Source organism: Rhodnius prolixus, unplaced genomic scaffold (assembly GCF_049639745.1).
Source record: "Rhodnius prolixus isolate KJV_2025 unplaced genomic scaffold, Rpr scaffold_1, whole genome shotgun sequence".
Classification (NCBI taxonomy): Eukaryota; Metazoa; Arthropoda; class Insecta; order Hemiptera; family Reduviidae; genus Rhodnius; species Rhodnius prolixus.
The window spans coordinates 51,593,132-51,618,180 of record NW_027411581.1 but is presented as its reverse complement, the minus strand read 5'-3'; the positions used below and the strand labels follow the sequence as shown (position 1 = coordinate 51,618,180).

The window sequence follows — 25,049 nt, the reverse complement described above, 5'->3', positions numbered from 1 at the left end:
CTTTGACAAGGATTGTTACTAATTACATTCTTTGTTTGCGATTAGTTTATACTAATTAACACTATCCAACAGGACAGTTATATGAGGGTTGATTGTAAAAAGTGCTGGGAAAACTATTATATTGAAAACATCAAATTTTGACATTTTTCCCTCTTTTTATGAAAAAAAAAAAAAACATTTCCAAGTATTAGTTAAACTAAACGGCTTACTCTCATTTTTAAGTGATTTTTTTCGGTAACAATAAAGAATGACGTTCCTCTCACATTTTTGAGAGGAATCGAAATTTTTGTTTAACCTTTCACAACAGGGTAAAGGGACATCTACTTTGCATAGTTCTTCAACAAAAACCAACAGAGTTTGAAGAGGTAACATTTTAACTCGTGAAGATTCCACTTTAACTACTTGGCGTTGTCTGCCAAGAGAATAATGAAATGTAAATAGAAGACTGCGGCCACAAAGTGAAAAGAAAACGTTGAGAAGGACTAGGAACACCTATTGGCAGATTTCATTTTGTTCTTTTGTCCATATTCGTCTAAAAAATGAATTGATTTTATAAAATGACAATTCAAAATTGCAACTAATGAATTTTTTTTATGAATAAAAGACACCAGATTCTTATTGTTTTTAAATGTACAACAGTTTATGGTGATTTTAATTAATTGAAACATCTGTTTTTAAGCTTTTCTTCTTTTTTTTTTCTCTGCTTGGGAGAAGGGTGAGACATAAACAGAATAGGCTGGAAATCATTGATCCAGTTTGGTGTGCCTAGGTCGTAGCACAACCAGGATCAACACAGACTGCCTGGGGGCTTTCACTTCTGTGCAGCGTCCATAAAGCTACCGCCTCCGCGGTCTAGTCACTGTATAGCAAACACGTGCGTCACTTTGCTCCCACTAGATGTAGGGAGTTGCTATGGTGATATCTCAAACACCCACGCTTCATATCTATTTATCTTATAACCAGTCTAACAATACTAATATTAAGAACTTAACATATGTAAATATCAAACTTGTTACTTAGATTTAGAATTAATTAATTACTGATGGTATTTTATATATTGTTAAACTTAATTATGTACTTTTTTGTTTAGCTTTTTTCTGACCCTAAGTCTTCTGCGCAAGTGATTTTATTGAATAGTAACCCACTGTAAGATGTGGCTCTAACTTCTCCACTTTTACAACAAATGAGTTCGCTGTCTTTTTGATCCTCTTTTGTTGTTCCACATTTTTAGTTTTTCTATTAGCCTTATGTATGAAAGTTACTAAAACGATCTGCATGGTACAGTTCCTTTGGTTCGAAATCTTTTTGACTGCTTTTAGTTAAGTGATATTTTTGAATTTTGCTATTCTTATTATAGTTGGTTGCTGCTACATACTTGCAACCAGGGGTGAATTGTTTCATGTTGTTTGAGGAAGCGGTTGTTAGGGTTTTTTCCTCATTATTTTATGCTTAATAATTTCTTAAAATTTTATTTTGCATTTGGAACTAATTGAACTTATATACTTTCATAGTTCATTTTAATTTTATTCTTAAAGTTTTAAATTTACATTTGTAATGCTTAATGCTAATTTAAAAAAAATGAATAAATTTTTTTTTAAATAAACTCCAACGAACACATATGTACCCACTACATAATAATTACCTAAATTGTAAAACATATTTACAGAATTTCCCTAAACCTGCCTCTACAATTTTTTATTTTTTGTGGAAAAATCATTTTAGCTAGGTTCACCAAGGAAATAAGGAGCCCCAATTTTTATGTTTTTATAAATACCATTTCAGCAATCATTTTTGGTTGTTTGGCGACTGAATCGCCAGTGGCTCCAAGACTTCCTTGCAAGTCGATATCCTGAAGAGAGTGCTATCTCTGGATGGTTTCTCTCCTCCTGCTCTTCATGCACCATCTTCACTACCCATGTTTACTTAATGTATTCATTCATATACAGATTATAAATTACAAAATTGTAGAAAAAAAATCTCTACATATGTAATAAAACTGTACTTCGCTCACTTGCCAAATTAAAAAAAATAACTATTTCATCAGAATTGCTTTGGCCTTTATCGAAAAAATGAACTCTTCCTTAAGTTAAATCGATTGATTTTTCTGAAATTAAAGAAAATAAAATTCATAAACTATTTCATAAAAAAATAAATGTCCAATAAAGAAATGAAAAGTTTATATTGTGTAACAACCCTCTTTGAATAGTAAAGGTAAATAGAAATATTGATTTTTGGTGAGGTGATGCGATAAATAAGTATATATTTCTTTAAGCTCTTTACATTTAATATTTACTTACAATGACAACTGAAATAGTTATCCAATATTTACGGATCAACTTTATTTCCCTGTTTGTATTTTTGTAACTTTTTCAGTAAAAAATGATATTTCGAGGATTTATAATAGGTAGACGGAGCATTCACAATAATATTTAAAAAAAAAAGTAAAAGATTGTTGTCGTGCAGACTTTTTTTAACACTTCATTATATTATGCAGTATTAGAATGAAGAGTAGAATATTGATGAAGGCAGGTATTTATAGAAAAAGATATATATATTTTAATAGAACGACTTTAATGAACCTAATAAAGGATGAAACTGTAACGCTCTCTCATCTTGCTGTTACTCTATGTGCTCTATAATTCATTTTATGTTGCAGTTTATTATTTTTCATACTTTAATTTTAAATGTTAATTGCTGATTTAATTTGTATTTGTAACATTCATGGCTGTACTATTCCCAAATATAATATTTTTAGAGTCAGGAAGCGTTGTGCTTATTCAAGAAAAATATCTGGTTGTTAAAGACACACAAGCCAGACAGTCCTCATGGTTGTGACAATCTTTCTTTAGTAGGATTTCTAAATATTAAAATCATATTGCCTTCAAAATGATACACCACTGAAGTTGGTGTAGGTACAGAATAAACTACCAGAAAACTTCAATTTTAATGCAGGCTTGAGGCAAATTCTATATACATATTGTGATAACCATTATGCATTAAATTCAATCCCTGTCAAAGAAAACTGAAAAAACTGACTTAGGCCGCACTTTTTATAATGGACTGAAAAAAACACAGATGATGTGCTGATGGCTAGCAGGACAAAATGGTTATCACTTGTGGAGAGAAACTTATAAGATTTAAAGTTAACGATTTACAAAACCATTCTAATTGGAAAGAAGTTCAATTGGAAAGGAGTTCAATCAGAGCTTACAGCTTCTCGACAAGCGCTAGTTTTAAGCATCTAGGCTTACCATGACGCATGCCAGAGTGATTTGTATTGAAAAAAAAGAATGGAAATATAATTATGAGGCTCAAATTGTGTGAAAAGGGGAAATGAGGAACTAAAAGATTTTTCTGGAGGGCCAGATTCTTAATAGAAAGAATTGAAAAGGGTTAACGCATGAGAGGCTTCTATTGAAGGTCATGGGTGTAGAAGAAGCGAAAAGCGAGATAGTTGAATGATATCAAAGAGGACCTCAAATAGACCAAGTCTTAAGGTGAGAAGATGGTGCCAGCCAAAGCGATTGACCAAGCAATTTGGAAAGAACTTTTTCGGGAGGTCCAGATTCTACATCAAGGACCACAGTGCTGTACATCCTTTTATTTCTTCTTCTTTCGAGTGGTGAATTAGAGATTAACATAAATTATGACGGACCAAATTCAAACAAAAGCGAAAATAAAAAAATATATCTATTTGACTAATAAGTGGGTCAAGATTAGAGTAACGCTCACCGAGAACTTCAACCTTTAGGGTCGATTTGAACATTGTTTCAGAAAATAAATCAATTGAATCCAAAGTAGTGGATTACATAAATAAAATATGATAAAACATGGAAAATTTTTTGATATTCTTCTTCAAATTAGTGGACATATCTGCCTGTCCATCTATTACATTGATTAGAAGTTTGTGTTTGAGTAACTATATGAAAAGTTGTTAAATTGAGAGAAAAAACATCACCGATGTCAACTATTCGGTATCGTTTAAACTTTAAATTCTCATTAACTCTCAAAATAATATAAAAGAATTTGTGTTACATCTACTCTCCATTTATTATTTAAACAAATGTACTTCTAGGCCAAATATCGATCTCATTTCCTAAAATTACTGCCAGTTTATTTAAACATTCTCTTCGCTCCTACTAAACACATACTTAACTATATTTAAGTATTTTTTTTTTAAAGTAGATACTGGTATATACTTCCCGTAGGAGGAAGTGGATTAGCCACTTCTTCAGGGTACTTGGCGTCCCTGCGGGTATCCTAGCCTAGCAACATGATCTCGAGCAACATACTCTGAAACTTGTTAGGGTCTCCCAGATACGATTTTCTCGATTGCGTTGCAATCGAGTGGTTGCGCTATGAAACCTTTGGCTCTTTGAGACCAAAGGAGATAGTAGCGCAAGCTGAACTAGTAGGGAAAGTCCGCATTTCTAATCTAATCTAATCCAGTATACATTTCTTATATATGATACATATTACAAATAATGAAGGGTATAATAATACATTCAGTTGCAGAGCGTTCTGTGATTGTTCCAGACTCTTATTACAAAATTAGTTTAGTTTATTTTTATAAACTAAAATTAAAAATATAAATATATAAATTAGAAATATTTGTCTGAGAAATATTTCTGAGGTTCACGACCTCAGGAAGCCTTCGTAAAAAGAATACTGAAATGATTAAGAGTATTTTGGGTAGTTTCGTCATAAAATTGTAATCAAACACGCGTTAAAGAATAGGAAATAGTTGCTACGATTGAGATGATGAACAAAATATCTTTAGTGACCCAGTGTGCTTCATGTTTTGTACATTAAAAGCTATGCCTTATATTATAATACTGACAATTTCAACTATTGCGAGCCAGATTTAACATAATTAAAATTGAGTGAATAGATTCAATTACTTATTTCATAAATGTTCTGTTTCCACTCAATTAATAACTTAAAGCGAAACGTTCCCATCTCATTAACGTCTATTGAATTCCTACCTTGTTTAAAATTATATTTTGGCAAATTTTTGTATTTTTTGTAGCAATAAATAGACGATTTGTTTAAAAAAACATAATTATGAATTTGCTAAACTTAATGGAAATTTAGATTAATATCGAAAAGTATTATATTTTAACTGCCAATGCTTTTTAAAAAAAGTTCAGTAAACTAAAGCTGAGCGAATAAAAATTAGGTCTAACCTAATTGCACAAAACGTTTAATAATAGCTAAACTCGTGCTAATCATACTTCACGGTTCGTGTAAGGAAAGGAATAAGAAAAATCGTTAGCGACATTTTGGCATAAATTTAGGGCCATTCAACTGTTTTTTTGCTAATTTTCTTTTGCTACTAGGCAAATTAGAATTTCGCGTGCTTATCATACCCAGCGAATTTAGTCAATATTGGGTATTTAATTTAAATCCTAAACCCTAATTTTAATCTTTCGGCTTAAAGATGCAGCTTGGGAAATATAGGCTTGTGATGTATAGCAAAGAGGATTACTTTTTTTAAAAAATATTAATATTGGTGAATAATAAGCACATTCCTTCAAATGGATGATTTTGAAGGAATAATTCCAATTCTCAAACTGAGTGTCACGGCGAAAAAGGCGTGTAATATTTATTGCTAGGGTCCTGATATTAACTGAATCACTCCCATTTTTACTGTTGATGGTACTTGCAGTAAATAAATATTTATTCGCAGGAATACTCAGAAAAATATCACACAATCTTCTCTCCCGCAGATTTGAAGTGTTATACTTTGATAAGGTGCAAGGAGAATACGATATAAATATAATAAATAAATTGAAATACTGGAACATAAACGACTAATATACAACAGTGTACTTAAACCGATCTGGACTTACGGACTTGAGCTGTGGGGTTCAACCAAACATTCCAATTCACAAAGAATACAGTCCTTCCAATCAAAAATTCTCCGACAGATTACAAATTCTCCATTTTATGTGTCTAACTCTACTCTCCATAACGATCTCAAAATCTCATATATAACTGACGAATCTAAATCTAAGTATAGAAAATTCTTTGACTCTCTTCCATTCTGTACCAATCCTCTTGTTCTAAATCTCGCCTCCACAACGATTCCAGATCGTCCTCCACGACGATTGAAACGCTGTTGGCCTCGTGACAATCTCCAGTAAAGTAAGAAACTCCAGCGAGAGTGTTGCCGGTGGGCAGCTTCTCTCCTCATGTTGATCCAGTCAGGAAGACCTCCTTTATCGTATTCACTTATTACGAATTCTATTCTTTGTAGATTGTGAATAGCAAATAAATTAAAAAAAAAAAAATTGAAATAAGATTAAAATTGTAATTGGTTACATTAACAGTTGAATTAATATCCCTTAATTCTACAAATGATCAGGAAATAAAGACTTCTGTTTAAAAATCCACATTATTATCTTCAAAAAAAATTGTATTTTTAAAGGTAGTTTTAGAATTCTTTTACAAAAACAATCACATTGAGGTACCCAATACATTGCTTATGGAAATATTTTTTTTCTTACTTATGTGAATGCCATCTGTGAAAAATTAGCATCAATAGTTGGTAGTCACGTAAGGAATATAGAATATTAATTATTTATTTATTTATAAATCTTTAACTGTAAAGCGTGAATATGGATTATCTAAGGATAAGCAAATTAATTGATTAAGTTAATTAATTAAATGAATAAATTCTGTAATATGCTCAAATTTCATTGCCAGATGGTTGTTAATTAAAAAAAAAAAAAGCCAACCGAGAACAATCTCTTGTGTTGTTAACTTTAAAGTAGAATATAATTAAACTCACTCTTATCTCATAATATGTATGTACCTACATCAAGAATGATTCATTTACACTCTAACCTGGAGCTAAAGTTTTAGATTACTCAGAGGTGTTCTTGACATTTAGTAAAGCTGAACATTTCTCTAGCATTTGAGTGACATATCTGTTGGTGTAAATTGGATAACTTCATTATTTACTTCATTCAGGGTTTACAATTCTGAATCCTAAATAAAAGTGGTTTATTTTTCGCCTTAGTATATATTTTTTTAAGACAATATATAATTTCTTAGTGAACTTTTTTTTAGGTATAACGCAAGAGACAGTTTTGTTTCTTCTATTTGGAAAAAGTATTCTCTGAAAAAATTGCCAATAATATCATTAATAGTTAACATAAAAATATCTTTTTTCTTTTCATTTTTGTTTACTGGAATTTATTATTATTATTTATCTGAATGAAAACCAATCTGAGAAATAACTTCTCGGAGAATTTGTATATAATATAGTTTAATGGCCTGATTGTCAACCCTTTTTGGAACAATAATTGCTTGTCCCTCTGACTAAAATTGAACCCAGCCAAGACGTATAAATTCATTTGCTGGTTATACATGTTCTTTATTTTGAGAACTTGCAAAATTGAACCACAAGAACTTCTTTGTTTAACTTCCCTTAACTCTTCCTTTTTTTCCAAGTCTTATTCAGCGAACAAACGTTCTCGCCTTTGCTGTGCTCAGCATTCATAAACAATTATACCTTATTTTTCATTTTGCTTAAAAGGTACCGCGTCCTCGCGTCCTTTTTCCCTCAGTAGCTAAAAACATGCACTGTAGTATTCAATTTACTTTTCAGTGAATTTCAGTCAATGTTCGCCTTCAACTATTTGCCACACTGTTCTGAACTAGAAGAACTATTGTGTAAGATGGAAACTTTTCTTTGGCTCACTTGCTTTCGAATTAAATCTAGTAGAACAATTACTGGATGTTTCTAAAAAAAAATGGAATTCATTAATCATTCGCTCCCCATTCACTAAGATGTCAAAACACCTTTTTATTTCCGAAAAATGAAAGAAAAAAATGGAATGTAATTATCAGTTTTTAAGAAAAGTTAGCTAGCGTTAACATTCTTCTTAGACTACGAACCAGATTGAGAGATGATCAATGTTGCATGTCGGATATAGCTTGGTCACAGCCCAAAGATCTTGCTGGCAACTTTTAAAATATAATACTTTTTGAGCGGCATGTTTCCATGCCGCTAGTACTTTCTGGCCCCTCTAGCTGCTTCACAGATGCGGCGATAAAAAACTGTTTATTAATTTGTCAAATGGAGCTGAATAGTGCAGTTAAATGTTTAGCGAATAAATTCTATAAGTTGAAGCAGGATTGTAGAAAAGAAACAATGAAGTGTTTCAAGGAATTTACAATTTTTAAAGCTGGCATCCACTCAAAGCGAGTTATAATTTAGTTCTTCTGGTTATTCTATAGATGAGAACTGTGCTCAGATATACATTTGACATTTATTGTGCTTTTTCTGGACATAATTATCTAATCTGAGTTCTGCTGTCTCTCTTTAAAAAAAAAAAAATGTCTCAACAATTGCTCATTTTTTATTAAAGTTTTAAATTTTTCTCTCTAAAGCAGTGGTTCTTAACATTTTTAAGACCAGGGACCATTTTAATATTTTTTTGTTAGCAGGGGTCACAGGTTCAATATCACAATAAACTACTTTTAGATTTTAAAAAGATAAACTTCAATTAACATTGTGATTATGTTTTCAGCTACATTAATTTGCTTTTTGAGCCTGCATTTTCTAAACAAGATGGGTAATCCTGTTTGATGAGATTGCTCAAAGGTACACGCACATTATCATTTGCTTTTAGTCGACTCTTGGACTTGTTTTTAGGCGCCCTAAGCTCGCTCGACGTCCCACTCACCGCGCCGTCGCCGCACACGCGGACGCATTTTAAATAAATATATTATTATTTTAAAAATGTTAAGTGTTTCGCGGACCATATTTTAGTTCTTGCGGACCATAGATTGGGGACCACTGCTCTAAAGAAAGTATATACTTTTAATTTTTGTCGGCCCTGATAATAGTGTTATTTTCGGTGTCTGTAAATTCGTTAACAAATCCTTCATAAATAAATCTTTCCCTTCGGATAATGCATAAATCCTTATGAACAAGACTCAAAGAAAATAGAAATCTGTTGAATATTTTTAATTTTTAATTTAGGATAAAAATGTGTTAAACAATAAAGATGTCCAATAAAAGTTACTTAAAATAAATTTCAGTCACATTCTTTTATAATGTGTTTTGAAATCTGTTGAATATTTTATTTTTAATTTAGGATAAAAATGTGTTAAACAATAAAAATGTCAAATAAAAATATTTAAAATAAATTTCAGTCGCATACTGTTATAATGTGTTTTGGCCTTCAACCAAATAGGCTAAATACTTGAGTTTCAAATTATTGGTAGAGTTGTATAACTGTCATTCTAGTTACATGGAGAACGTAGTGAACGTATAATTTTTAACTTTGAGACATTTTTAAAAACATATGTATAAACAAAAAACTATGAAGTACATTTTATTCACTATATTACAGACGCCACTTAATTAATCACGCAAAAAAGAAAATTTTGTAGCTTTAGGAATAGTTATAATTGATGGAATTGAACCTTGAATTTGTATTCAACAGGTCGTCTTCTTAATATCTCAGGTTAGCCTTCATAATTATCCGGCATTATTTTATTAAGATTCAAATATTCTTAAACTACTTAATGGAAATTATCTTTTAACAGAAGAAAAACTGTATGCTGAATTTTCAATTGTGATAATAAACGTTAAGAGGGAACTTTATTATCTAAACTTTATTTAAAAACTATTTTCAACTCTTCTTTTTGAATCCACTTATTCTACTCCTTTAACAAACAGAAATAAAGTTCTTCCCTGCCTTTTTCTTTCTACTGCTCTTCTAGTTAAAAAAGGAAGGTATTACTCAAAATGTGATTGGGATTTGCCTGTATTTCATATCGTCAAAGTTTTTCTAAAAATTTGACTATGCGATGGGAAAAGCTTCACTGTAAAATTTGATTTATATCAACTACCATTCTATGCCAAAAGCATAGAAGCCGGTCCATAAAAGTTTCCAAAAATAAACCATTATTTCTTTCACGTTGGCCCATATTTTCCGGTAACAAGAGAAAGTGGAAACAAAACTTCTATCAGAGATATTGTTTCAAATTGAATCCCTTAGATAAAGGCAAAGACAAAGCAAAATTAAAAGTAATATAGTAATTTAAAATTTAATTAATAGCGTCCTCTATTCCTAGATCATTTTTTGTTTAATAAATACTCTTCTACAGCAGTTGTTAAAGATTTGAGGATTGCGATTAAAGATATAATTAATTATACTAATAGAAATAAGAATAATAGACCTCTTCTAATGTTTAACAAACTTGATTACTGCGAAGTGGTAGTAATTGGTCCGAATTCACAGTTAGGATGGAGCAAGAAAAAAGAACCGTATGTGAACAGATCTGTAGCACTGGGAGAAGTGTCGGCCAGCTCTCTGCGAGGGCGGTCAGGATCGATGTGGGGGTGAACGTACCGCAGCCCGCACGTTACCATAGTTACTGGCCCGCACCTGGTATCAGTCATTGCGCGGGAATATTTGCCGCTGGTCCGTTTATTTTTAGCAGACATGCTTGGACAAGTAGTGAAGGAGGTTATGATAGTTTAGCGCCTAAATACAAACTAGGACACTCTAGGTCAAGTAGGAAACAAAACAAACAGCATAACTCTGTAGTATTCTTTTACATTTTTTATAACTGAATATAACATTCTGCAATTGAGTGTGGTTACACATACTCAGCTAGCTCTTCACAGTTAATTGTGCACAAAGTGACAATTTGGAATGGCAGCTGTATGATGGAAACTTCTACAGTCGTCTAGTAGTACTTTATTCTATTTTCTTACTCCTTAAATGTTTTCTAACTGCAAGTATTGGCATTCACTAACGATGATGGCTCAATCGTTGTTCCTCCTTCAAGTGACTAGGTTTTGCCTCCCTTAATGTACCTTAAGGATCCAAACTGCCGGATGAGTCCAATCTCACATATTTTTTTTCAAAAAAACCTTCATTTATTTTTCCTTGCGCTTCTATTTTTAAACTTACCAGCCAGAGATAACCTAATACTAAGCAAAGATAGATATCGGTTTATAACATAACATCTTATAATACATTCCTTTATTTCAGTGGATCTTTCGCACTGCGGAAGGCTCAAAGCGACCCGACATTTTTAAAATAAAAAGATCTGAGCAGCGCTTCATTCTAATCAAAACGGACTGCGCATGTCAAAAAGATTAACACGGAACATGGCAGTCTCAATTCATCAGTACACCCCTTAATCTTGGAGCCTTTTTCATCAATCACACTGTTCTTAACTAGTAGAACTATGATGAACAAGTTGTAATTTTTCTTTGGCTCAAATTACTCTTGATTTAAACATAATAGAACAAGTATGGGATACTTCTTACATAGTGAGAATTCTTCATCATCTGCACTCCTATCACTAAGCTATCCAACCGTCTTTTCATTTCTACAAGGAAAAACGTATATTAACAATTTGTAAGAATAGTTTTTGATTGAGCTTTATTCGCGAAATAAAATATTTGATTTCACCAAATTTCTATAAAAAGATTTCGACAATATTTCTGTTTTCTTGGTAATTTGAATTGTTCTGAAAACATGCTTAATTCTAAAAGAAATTTCAATGGTGATTTCAGTAAGCTAAATAACGTTATACTTGAATGCAATTTTTTTTTTTTTTTGTAAATTAGTATAATTCGTGGGTAAGTTCCGTTTGGGGGCATTCAGCAGGCATTACATTGTGACGAACCGTCAACCAACTCTTTCCTGTTCTTTATTCCAGTACAGTTTTATTATGGTGTGCAAGTTTTAAAAACGATTTCAACATGCAGATTTATTCGTAAAAACCAACAGCGTTGTAGCTATAAGGGTTGTTGGTAAGTGGTTATGGTTAGTATGAGAGGCCATCTCATTAAAAACAGGCCCAGTTCAAAAACTCACAGGCTACCTTGCCAGTGACAGCTCTCTGTTCTAATTTCGTCTTTAATTTATGTAAAATTATCTCTGTTCTCTTTTATAGCGACCCGCCTAACATTAGCACTCTACCTCACAACTTCTCCAGCCTCCTCTGTTTCTCCCACCCTAGTCTTTTGATCGGCCTCATCGGGCCTCACTAAACTTAATGGAACAGACCTTTCACCTCCGTATAATTTAATATTTATAGCTGTAATAGGATGAAATAAGATCAAAGGAATCCGAATACTTCGTTTGCACTTTCTTTATTGCATAATATCGAATGAATGCAATGTAAAGGTTATCAAAAACTGACGGATTATTTTTATAATTTCAACCACTCAAAAGATTTATTAAAAATATTGATCGTAACTTTTTACACAAACAATTTATATATTTTATTTTCAATAACTTAATGAAATTATTTATTAATAGAAAATTGTTAAAATCGATGGTTAAAAAAATGATATATTGCCTTTTGAGAGGAAACATATTCTTATGCGATACTCGTATTTGAGTGGAAGGTAAGGGGATGAGTTGATCAAAGATATGAATTTAATGGCAGAAATTTAACGTTTACTTTACTTGAACTTTAAAGAGTTTTCAAGTTCAGGTACGTTCGTGTGTGGTCACATTTTGAACAGAAGCCAGTTTCTTTCAGGCAAATAATTTTAAGCATTATGTTGTTACCATTTTACGTGGGAGTAGCCCGTAATATTTTTTATCTTTTTTTCCAGCAAATTAAACTACTACTGTACAACCTTTGTTTATTAAACAGTTTTTGAACGGCAATTAGTCTAATTAATAACAGGTGCCAGCCTTCGCAAAAGTTGTTTTATTCTATTGAAATTTTTTGCAAAACTGCCCTTCTTTATGTCATCTCATCGCTTGGGCGAATATGTTTTTTGGAAGCCTTCCCTATCCCGGTGGTGACCAACTCAATTGAGATTGGACCATTCGCCGTTATGACCCTAGGGATTACTGCGACCTCTAATAAGACCATATGTCCCGCAATCCTATTGTCAGTGCCTGATACTTGCATTTCTTCTCTTCCATGTACAAACTTTATTATTAGAAGGGATGGGAAAGTTAGAAATAAAAAACCTCTGAACAGTCTTGTCCAGCTAGTTTAAATCTGGCTTATTGGCGTCAGGTCCGTTTAAGAAAAATCCAAGTAGCAGTGATGCAGAATAGTGTTGATTTTCTTATCTGTCAAACTTTTAGGAGAGATCTTACGTGAGGGGCTAGCCGAGACACACCAGTTCGCTAGTTCCATACTGCTGCATTCAGGATGTGTCGTGAGTGTGTGATAGATGATAAGACTTCGGGGGAGAAAGTTATGCTTATCAGAGCTAATTATCTGTTTGTTTCTCTGAAATTATTATTATTATCATTATCTTGGATATTGTCAACCTTAAGCTTAGCGGGTTTGCTAAGCTCTAGTCAACATAGTCTACCGTTTACAGAGTAGCCTTTTAAGACAAAGTATACCGTTTAAGAAAGTAGCTTAAAGGATAAAGCGTGCCCTGCTTAGTTAAAAGGCCTGTAATATGAGATACATATTTCTAATTATATGTCGCTTATGTAAGTCTTTGGTGTTACAACAGATTTTAGGAACCTTATGATCTTCACAACCACCTTCAGATAACATCTCGTGTATTTCATTGAAGTTTCAGATGCCACTTTTTGCGTTAAAAAAAGACTCACACTTTACCAATTAAGAATGGCCTATCGTTCCAAATAAAATAGAAATATGTACTAGAAACCTTGGAAAGGATGCCATTGACAATACATTAGTTTTCTTCCTCTTTGAAACTCATAAATGGTCTTGTCGATAGCGGATTGGTTTACGTTGGGTTTTGTAGCTGATCTCCGCTTTTGAGGGAGTATCTCATAACGGAAGCTACTTATTAGGTTTCATGCACCAGTGGTTCGGTAATAAGTCCTGTCCTAAATGAAAAAAGAAGTTTTGAAAAGTTTTTATTTTAAAATTGACAGATGTTTGCTTTAAAACGATGGTGGCAAGCTGCGTTCCTTAATTTATGTTTAAAAAGAAACAGCAAGGAAAAGATGAGAGTGTTCAATGAAATGAGACGAAGCTAGGTTATGGAATCAAAGTGTTTCAAGTATTTAGCTCATTATAGTTCCCATTCTTATCCTGGGAATCAGATTTCATGTCGCGAAGGTTTCGTGTTGACGGTGCGTTTGAACTGTTCTCAATGTTATTGTGGTCAGTATTAAACTCCTGCCGTGACCGCGCTCTTACTTTGCATGTGTGTTTGTGTATTGCGGGGCGATATTGGCGCCATCAGTCCTTAATATTTTCACTTCCGTCTGGCTTACATTAAAACAAAACAGAAAAAAAAAAATAAAAATAAAAAGCTACAATTGTTCCCAACATTAAACAGATCGATATTTATCGAATGAGAAATATATGTAATTATTCCCTAAATTCACTAATTTCCTGATTGTGCTTGATTGATGTCACGAAGTTTGCGTTGGTTGAAGATTTTCACATAGATAATTGGTAATTGATTGATAATTGATTGTGGTGATTCGTTTTGTGAAATTCAAAATCATACAACTTGATCTCTTCTATACAGAAGTGTGTCTATAACCTTCATTTTTGTCTGCTCTTATTAAAAGCAGATAGATTTTTTTCACTTTTATACATTACTGATAAGAGTGAGGAGGAGAGATTTTCCGAAAACTCCTGCATACTAAGTAGATTTTTAGTAATGTTTTCGAAATTATATTTCAAATGATTTTCGTTTAACATTCTATACACAATACGTGTGTCTATAACTTTCATTTGATATGCATTTGCAGGAAACTGCGTTAAAGCGGTGATATTAGCAAGTGTGAATTTAAGTTCATCTTTGTTTTTGTATATTGTAAGGCTCTAAACCTGTGAAATACTTGAACAAAACCAAATTAAAACTTATTTGAATCAGTAGCACTAAACCTCAGAAATGATAAATTAGAAAAATCACGTCACTTAAGTGAAATCCAAACCGATGTCTCCCAAGAAACCAAGGTGTTCTGCAATTGCCGTATTCTTCTAGTCAAAGGATGTTTGTGCTGAGCTAGCTCTTGTGGAACGGTAATTTTTTTTTTAATTGAAACTATTTGTAGTCGTTCAGTAGATCATGCCATCATGTCGTGTTTAAAGGAGAATTTATAATTGACACGAGTCAATGAAAATAAAACAAACATTCAAACATGTATTAAAATTAAAATTTTAATTGAATACAATTACGAATTTATAAGTAACAATGCTTATTTTAATTTATTTAAATTAAGATTAAATTTGTAATCTTTTAAAACAAATTTTCAGGCACGGTAGTTCTTTGTTACTATGATTTATAATTATTTATTACAACCAACCGAAAATATTACACAACTTGTATGTAATTTGTCTTAGTTTTTGATCACAAAACAACGATAATATACTAATATTGTCATTGTATGATAACACTTCCTGTGCTGATTCGCTAATAAATTTTTAACCTCAGTGATCTTTTTTTTTACAGGATTTCCTTATGCAAAAAAATATAGCGATCTAATAATTTTTGAAAACGCCATAATAAAAGTTCACTTTTCATTTGTTGTTTCCTGCTTAATACTATTATCTACACAAAACGATCAAAATACTAGCTTTGAACGTTAAGTAACACCTTGCACAAAACACGCTACAAGCAAAATTATGTTTATTTCGTATCATGCTAATGTTTCTTAAGAATGCCAAATTTAAACTTTACGGTTGACAACAATAGGAAGTGATTATTAGATGTTTATCGACCCTAAACATTGAATCATCGTTGTTTGTATGCAGGTATATATATTTTATACAGTCGCCTTATGTAAATATCTTGGCACCTCTTACCAAACAAATCGCCCGAAATAGACGACTGTCTGCAGAGAGGATGTCGCCGAGTTTCGTGCTATTGTACATCAAGAACACGACAATGACCAGGGACATTCGATCTCCAGGTTTCCATTTAAACAATTTTTTATAGATAGTATTTGGTCACAAAAATGGATAGATAATTTATTTATTTTATAATAATAAAATATTTGAAATTATGTCTACATTGACTTTTTTAAATTTAAAATACTTACTAATTAAAATTATTACAGATTAGACTGTTTGGAGGAGAGCACATTCATTTCCAAAATCGAAATTCGAAGAGGCCTCAAATTGTAATTAGACGAAGTGGTTAGGAATTAAGGAGATCGCGGGGCCAATGCCGTTTTAAACGACGTGAAAAATTATCAGGATTGGATTCTGTGAATAAAGATTGGATGAGAGGTTGAACTGGAAGGTGAGAAAGAATGGTTTAGGTGATCTGCTAGATTGAGGAATCGGGTGTAGAATACTTCATTGATTGACATAGAAGACTTTAAAGTCACGATGGAGAGCTAGATTGGAGACTGCGTTTAGAATGCGGCAAAGGACTTGGGACTGGTATAAGTTGAATGTTGGAAGGTGTTATAGAAAAACAAACATCAATTTTAGCCAATTTTAGGGAAAAGAAATTTTAGATTTCTGTAGAGCCGATGTTTCTCTCTAATCTAAGTACTTCTGCAAAGTTAAGTCCCTTTTGGTCTGCGCAGTAGTATAGTTCTTCGCCTTTAAGAGACTCTGATCTACAGTCTTCATCTTTCTGACACTTTACCTAGACCTGTTCAGTGAATCAATTTAATGTGAACTTATATCCAAAAAGAGATAAAAACCTCAGCATATTGTATGTAACTTGGAAATCAATGAACGAGATTTGTTAAAAACAGCAAGTTATCTAATTAAATAAGTAATTATGCCAGGTTGAAAAAATTGGCTTATTATATTGTAGTAATTGTACTCGTAGTGTTAAAACTATTACGTATTTCCACTTTTAAAGAAATTTTATTTGTTCCAACCGGAATGTTTTTCTTGCTCGCCTAGGATCTGTTTCCCCAAATTTTGCTCAGGAGCAAAGTACAACTCTCAAAATACATCCAATCAACTTGCCCTTCCCTTAAATTATGTTACTAATAAAACCTGGTCAAATTGGAATAACATAAAATTTATAATTTTAATTTTTCTGGTTTTTGTTTATTAATTTATGATTTGTTTTTGTATTTTAATTAGACTATCAGTCCTGCGTATTCATAAACAAAAACTACTCACTATTTTATTGCAGTATTTATTATTATTACCATATAAACTAAAAGTTATCTAATATTACGGTATCGAAGACATAAATATTAAATCTTCTGTTTTTATAACTGGCCAACATGTTGCAAGATGTCACCAACAGACAACTTGCCACATCACATGTAGACAATTTCTATTTATGTAGAAATAAAGAATTTACTCATAAGTCACATAACTTTAACTAAATGTCACATTATTCACAATTTTATTTAACGCTTTTATAACCTCTTATTTTACTGAGCTCATAAATTAAATTTTTTTCCTCATTAAAAAAAAAAAAATTTGTTTATCTCTATTTAAAAATATGACTTACTCTGTAATTCTTGGCAGTTACAGGTAAATAATATTACGACTTAATCTACCAACTGTTTGTCAAAAATGCGCAAATGAGAGAAAAATACAAGTCATTTTATGCAGTGTAATTGGTGGTAATTTTAAACTGTTTCAAATTCCGTGGCCTGAAACGAGTAACATGGCAGCAAACTGCCAGGGTGTGTCTAATATTTTCATTTATTAAAGTTATTTATTATAATTTTTAATTGAAACTGGAGTGCAATAATATCCCCCCAACGAGAACTTCATTAGCTAAAAATTATATTAGTATGAAGTAACCACTTTGAAATATCTACCTACAATAACTACCTATTTGCAAACCTGCATCGCCAAGACAGTATTGGCTCACTTACCCAAGGTGACAATGATGTAAAAGCTGGTGAATTTAGTTACATTTCTGTTTGCAGCTGTTGATTGAGGGTACTTCCAGCTCTCTCAATGGACCAAAGTGCTGCCTAGACCTGGCACACAGATTGATTTTGGAATTCCTATAACTTACAAGTTTAAAAAGTCTGATTTCTTAATCTTCTATTCGTGTGGTGCTGTTATCAAGTAAGATTTTAGGGAAGTGTATAGGAATGTCCTCTATCTTTAAGAAGTTAGAACACTTTCAGGAGTAAGAACTGAATAAAACTCAATAAAATGCTTATTTATTCAATACATTCTTCGCTTTGATTTGCTTCTACCAGATATTCTCCATTGCAGCAATCGCAAAAATGAATTATTACATTCTTGCCGCAAGATATAACATTCTTATCTCATAGAATGGAAGTTACTTTGTACTCTTTTCACTAAGTTCGATTCATCACAATTCTTTTTACATTGCTTCGTTTATCATAATAGTAGACTTGCATATTGTCCAGGAGTTGATGAATGTTGTTATCTGGTTGCCAAGAGAAAGTTTTCTTTATTAATATTGCGGCAAAAAGTCAATGACACTCTCCCGGCGCTAACCCTCACGAAATGAAAGGAAATTCAGTATTTCTTTTTTGACTAGCTTCCGCTATTATATTATTACCATTATTATCATTATTTTTTTTATAACAAATTGCAAACATTGCCGATTTCTCTCCATTTAATAAGGATCATTTGCTTTCAACCTATTATTAGCAGCTAGTAAAGGCACGTAGTTAATGATTTATCTTAGAGACGGCCATTAATTGAACGACGACAGAAGATTACACGCGCAAATGTTCCTGTTATTTGAAACTAAATTTGACAACATTAATTTTAATCTATTTAATCCACTTTATTACAAAAAAATTACTCTTATAATTTGCTCTATAATTTGAAGAAAATTAGGGATTTGTTTGCCTGGTATTCCTTCAAAGCGATTTTTTAGAAAGTAGATGTTTCAAGATAAGTCGCACTCGTACTGATTGACATGCTCGGTACTTTAGACCAGTGCTCCGCAACCAGTAGGCTGTGGATCCGCGCATCCTTAGCAAATATTAGAGACATCACGGAAATAGAATAGGCCAATCTTTTCAGTAAAAGCACAAAAAGAGGTCCTGAGTTGACTCTGACATTGAAAATGGTAGAAGTTTCAGAAATACTTCTTCAGAGCAATTTATTAAAAAAAAAAAAACATAATTTTCAATCATTACAATTTTGGGCATCTTTAAATTTTAGTTCGCACCGGTAATACACAGCCTGATCTTTCAATTTCAATCAATCAATTTGGACAATGCTCACCACTGCCGCTATAACATAAAGTACGAGTACTTATGTAAAGTAAACTTTTGTATTGGCTAACGTTGTGATCTGCTTTAAATATGGTTTTTAGTGGAAAATATTCAACTTCACAGACAAACTACACATGAACATACTTTTGGTGCGCCGCGAGAAATTCAGGTAAGAACTTTGTTCTGCCGTTGGTAAGAAAAGATTGCGGAGCCCAGCTGGGCTCACATCGTACCTTTTTTTTTCAAAAAGTTTTGCCTATAATTTTTGTTTTTAACTCCATCTTGCTGCACTTGCTAGAAGACTTGCTGTGAAAGTTGAACGAAAATGAAGATTAGGTGGCGAAAGTTGCTTTGATTTGGTACATAGAACTGAAACTGAGAACTGTTTGGTACTACGTAGGTTTGACTAGACCAAAATCGCATTAGGCAAAAAGTATAAGGTGAATTAAGAGATAGATTTGACTAGAGCTGCTTTGTCTAACTTGGGATTTTTTAAAAACAGGAAAACTAAAGATGAGAGGACGGAAGAGGTAGCATTCTAAAAAGAAAACTCTGCTATAGTTAGAATTGGGCAAACCTTCTTAAACTATGGCCAGGATTCTCTTTGTACGAAGTTATGAAAGTTATTTCTTGCTTAAAATGTTGTAGTTTGTTCTTGCATTCATTTTGCTCATTTCACTAGTTCAATTTAGTACAAAATTAGGTAACTATGCCAAGTATCTGGCAGATAATCTTATACCATATAAATACTACTAGGAGATGTAAAAGTTAAGTTGAAATGAACAGAAATACATTGCTATTGTTGTAACAAGCGACTTGGGTAGATATCATGTTTGCCAAACTTAAACATCGCTTCAAACTAATCTCACTCTTTAAACCTCAAAGTATCTCCGTACCCCATCATTTCCCGCAACTTCAAAGACCAAGTATCTTCCAACCATTAGGCCTAAGGCATTTATAAAGCTAAGCACAATGCGATAGCATTCTCTAGAGGTAATGCTATTCATTGTTTTATATAACTACACTTATTTCTCCATTTTTCTCTATTTTCCTTTAATTAACCCTTCACTGCATGAATTTTTATTTTTCATTCAAAAAATTTCAGAAGATCCTTCAAACCCTCTATTTCATGGGAAAATAGTTAAGAAAATTCTGAACATTTCAAATTGATTTTATTCGTGTTTTTTTATTCGTAGCCAATCGCCTATAGATCGAAATTTAATGGAAATTAATTAATTTCTTTTTTAACAAGGTACATCTTTCTTAAGAACTTAGCTAGGTGTATAAGGTTACGCTAGTAATTTATCCAAATTCTTAAGTTAAATGTCATTTCTACCAACTTCTTTCTGAGGCAACATGTGACGGGGAAAACTCAAATGGGAGGACCTATAGAAAAAACAATACCTGTCTCTCTCTACCAGTGCATCCTGAGGGTAAACCTTTGACCTACAAAACATCTCTTCTAAAGGCTAAATGCATCAAGTAACCGATAGGATACAGAACCTAGTAAAGAAAAATTCAAATAGAAAAGGTATGTAGCAGAATGGCTACACTAGGCAGCGAAGGGTTTTAATATTTTTGTAGAATGTACTAACGCTGTCTGATAACATTTTATCATTTTATCTGAAAGTGACTTGTTTCTAATCACTTTGACAGCGTTGCTTCTAAATAATTCAGGTTTTGTGGTTTTTCCGGTGTAAATAATCTCTTCCATGCTCAACATGGTGTACCATCATCGCCTAATCCTTAATGCAGAAGCCACTCTTCAAATTCTCAACTGTGTCTAAAAACGATAATTAAAAATTATAGGTTCGGTATGACTTATTTTATATAAAACATTTTCCCATCAGTGTCCACTGCATTATTCCCCAGTTTTTTTTTTTTTTTTTTTTGATAGGTGCCATCATCATAATCATCATGATATCGTGGCTCCTTTGATCGTGGTTTTCGACAACATTGAATCCACCCCAACCCCTGATGTATGGGCCAAGTCCTGTAGTATTAAAATGCTGTTCGTTTCCGTTGGCGAAATATTTTTTCTAAATTACAATTGCAAATATTGGCTGCAGTGATGTTTTATGCTCTTAAAAGAAGTGTAACCCTGCCTTTGGGTTCAGATTTCGGAGCAGAAGAACTGTATAAACTTCATAAGTCTCTGAATCCCTACGAAGCTAATATGTATTGTGATACTGGGTTCGATTCCCGGTCTTAGGCCTTGGATTTTATTTAATGGTTAATAAAAGAAATTTACAGTAAAGTAGGTTTGCTAGTCGCCTCCGTCCACGACACGTTAGTTGGACGTTAAGCCCCGCCTGAAAAAATAGGCGATTACTTTACTTTACTTAAGTCTCTGAATCCGGATATCTAACAAGAAATCCCTTACCCTAAGATTATAGTAGCTTAAATAACTGTGTTTTTACAAAAATATTGTATACAATTACAGCTAAATATCAATTAACTAACAATGGTTTTACAGAGTGTGGTGTGGACAAATAAATTGTGCTGGCTTTGTGGCTGTCTCCGCTGGTCGCGTGTGAAATCTCCGTGCGGTCATGAAAATAATTGGGATAGAAAATTTACATAACAATGGCTTTCTCACGCAGCTCTTTAATCTTTCTAGAAGATTTGGCTTTAATTGTACATTTTCATTAATGATTTTTTGTATCGATTTTTAGCGCACTTTATCATCTTTCTTATTTTCATACAAAAATTAATATAATTTATTGTGTTTTGTTTTTAGGGTCTATATGAATTGGAGTTGGCCGGATGTAATGAAGTAACAGAGGCTGGTCTTTGGTCGTGTCTAACGCCGAGGATAGTTTCATTAACATTATCAGACTGTATCAATGTGGCTGATGAAGCCATTGGTGCGGTTGCCCAGCTGTTACCATCACTCTATGAATTCTCGCTGCAAGCCTATCATGTTACGGACGCTTCACTTGGTTTCTTTTCGCCAAAACAAAGTGCTTCATTAAGCATCTTAAGGTTACAATCCTGCTGGGAGATAACCAATCACGGTGTAGTAAATATTGGTCAGTATTTTTCTTTTTTTCAACTTTTAAAACTAAGTTTGCCTTTTCATTTCTATTGCCCTAATTAAACAATAAAGTTAGAAAAGTGTTATCTAGAGCAAACAAAGGGAAAAGTAGTTATTAGCCAGAAATAACTGTATTAGGCCAAATTTTTATGATTCTCGTTGTTCATTTATGTTAATATTATTCTGTACTTAGCAGTTTTCAAGTAAAGTAAACGCCAAGGTAATAGGTGAGCTTAATCAAGTTTGTTTGCAGTTTTTATGAGGGTCTTTTCTTCTCTTTAAGTGTTAGGTTCTTCGTACATAATCACTTAATATAATGTCATATGTGTTTTTGTGGCTATTAGATTTTCTAATAAGCGATTTAGAACGCAAATCATACAAAAATGAAATTTTTATGAGAAATAAGAAGAATTATACATATAATAATTTCATAATTATTATCTACTTGCTTCATTATTCGGAAATGTTCCTTTCAAATAATGCGCTTTTAATTCAGGATGTAAATAGTCTTTTAACGATAAAGAATGCTTTCTTCATTAAGAAAGATCTTCATTTCGTAACCTTATTAGAGGGAAGATTTTTCCTCATGTTTTCGATAAGTATAAATTAATTTTTTTCTTATTTTTAACCAGTTTGTTATAAGATTAGTTGAAGTCTGTAAATCATTGATGGTTTTGAAAAATCTGTGTGGTCGTCTTTTGTTTATCACATTGCGTCGTAAGTAGCATCGTTCTACTAGATTTAGGTCTGTCCATAGAGTAAAAATTGAAGAGGTATAGCACTTATTGCTGCTCCCTAAGGCTGGAAACATAGTGGAGCGGCGGGCAAAGCGGCGATGATAGCGAAGAGCACAGCGGCAAAAACAAAAACTAGAAATAGATAGAGTTGCTCTATCTTCGCTTTGCTCGCCACTATGCGCGGTCCCATATGTTTACTTGTGTTTGATTTCGCCGCTTCGCTCTTCGCTATCATCGCCGCTTTGCTCGCCGCTCCACTATGTTTCCAGCCTAAGGAGTCTCGCGAGCATTGTCATCGAGTGCTGTATAGGTTATTAAATTTTAGCCTGAAAGTTAGGTCTTGTAACAAGGATCGTATCATTTGAATAATGTGATTAAGAGCGTATGTCAACCTAATATTGTAAAGCAGTCCTGCGTGTCAAAATTGTCAAATATATTCGCAAAATCTAGAAATATAGCTGCTGTGTACTTCTTTTTTTGTGCTTAATTCCCGATATGTTCAGTTACTTGCTTAACTTGATATTAACTGCTTTGATCTGACCCAAATTAATGAGATAGTATTTCGTGTGATAATATAAAATGTGAGCTTTGGCCTTCGTCTACAACACCTAATTTGTAATTGGACGTTGTGTTCCGCTTGAAAAAATGTGCGATTACTTTACTTTATGTATGAATTATAATTAAAACAATAATAGTAATTGTAATTTACCTGGAGGTAAACTATGCTATATAATTAAAGTTTTGTAAGTAGTTTCAAATGTAATTACCAATTTTTAAAGTTAAGTGGTTAATTTAAAAATTACACTTAAGTAAAAACAAATATTCTGTAATGACATCTTTTTCCATAATTTATTTGAAAGCACTAAAGCGTGCCATCTCCTAGCTATTGATTTATCGAACCACTAGAAAATTGACCCTGCTTGAAATATTAAGCTTCATTAATTATTTTCTACAGAACTTGTGAACTCTTTAACCTGGTTTTTTCATGTAGTTGAATGAACCAATGGCATTGAAACCAACTGTACTTTACTTAATTTATCTATAGTAGAATGGAATTACTCGTATACAGGGATCTATTGATTCATTGTCCTTTTGTTGTAAATAACGATGGAAAAATTTCTTTGAAGAATGTTCTTCTGTCATTGTTTCTAGATAAGTTTTTAGGATGAAACAATTTTTCGATGATTTAACGCTTGTTTAAGCCATGAAATAGTTTCAGCTGTGTACTAGACAGTATTACCACGAATAATTTTGGTTAGGTTAAAACGAAGTTACAACAATGGCGCATAAAAATTCCTAAAAAATCCAAATAAATAATCTTTAATTTAATATGCAAACGCTTACACCCTCTCTCTGGGTAAATTGTCTTATTTCATCAGCTGACCGTCTGCCTAGCCAAGTGACTTCCTTGGAACCCACATGAGACTTAGAGGTACTCAATTTAAAATGTAGCACAACCTTCTAGATACCTAGTGTCTATATTAAACTAAATAACAGAATAATTAAGATTACCTATCATAAATGAGATAAAAAGAGATTCAAAATCTAACAAAAACAAATCTCTGACTCCTTCAAAGATGCAACTTTAATTCGTGCGAGATTAGTAGTGAGCACTGTTTCTACCCCCGAGAAAATATGCCAGAGCTATGCACAGGATGCAGTTATCATTTTATTAACACTTTTACTAAGTGCACATAACCTGAAAAACAAAATTGAGCAATCCCTTTATAAAATAAAATAACAATGAGACCAACTGCCATCACTGGCTTCGGTTTGTATTAAATTGACTTTTGATTGGATTGTTGATGTGCTGGTACTATTTGCATTATAATTAAGGGTCGAGTGGGCGCTAATGACCGTTGCGTTCTACCAAAAAATAAAAATAAATAAATAAGGTTCCTTAATCATATCGTTAAAATTCAACTCCATTTTCCCATTTTGTACGTGCTTTTATTTCTTTTTTAAAAACTCTGTTGTCATTTATTTATGTCTAAATTAAAGGGGGACGTTTTCCTTGTGCTGAGCTAACAGCGCCGAAAATTACTTTTTCATTTTATTATGTAGATTAGAAGGCAAAAAAAGTGGTTGAATTGTCTTCTGCCTAATTTTAATTTGTCTGTGAAATTGTATAATGAGTTCAGAATGGTATATCTAGCTAAACAAAGAGTGTAACCTTTGTAGTTAAAGAGCGTA

The 25,049-nt window shown here is 32.6% G+C and overlaps 1 protein-coding gene and 1 long non-coding RNA gene across 3 annotated transcripts in view; both read left to right on the top strand.

The window, feature by feature from the left end:
• The window catches only part of LOC141449379 (uncharacterized), a 73,383-nt gene that overhangs the window by 21,081 nt on the left and 27,253 nt on the right, over window positions 1–25,049 (top strand). For both annotated transcript variants that reach the window (XM_074118792.1, XM_074118796.1), the window contains exon 2: window positions 21,823–22,114. In XM_074118792.1, the coding sequence (XP_073974893.1) occupies window positions 21,823–22,114 (292 nt within the window). The remainder of the gene's footprint in view (window positions 1–21,822; window positions 22,115–25,049) is intronic.
• On the top strand, window positions 9,335–16,702 carry LOC141449481 (uncharacterized). The gene is made up of 3 exons (XR_012455539.1): window positions 9,335–9,482; window positions 15,703–15,860; window positions 16,008–16,702. It is a non-coding gene; the product is annotated as an uncharacterized lncRNA (long non-coding RNA).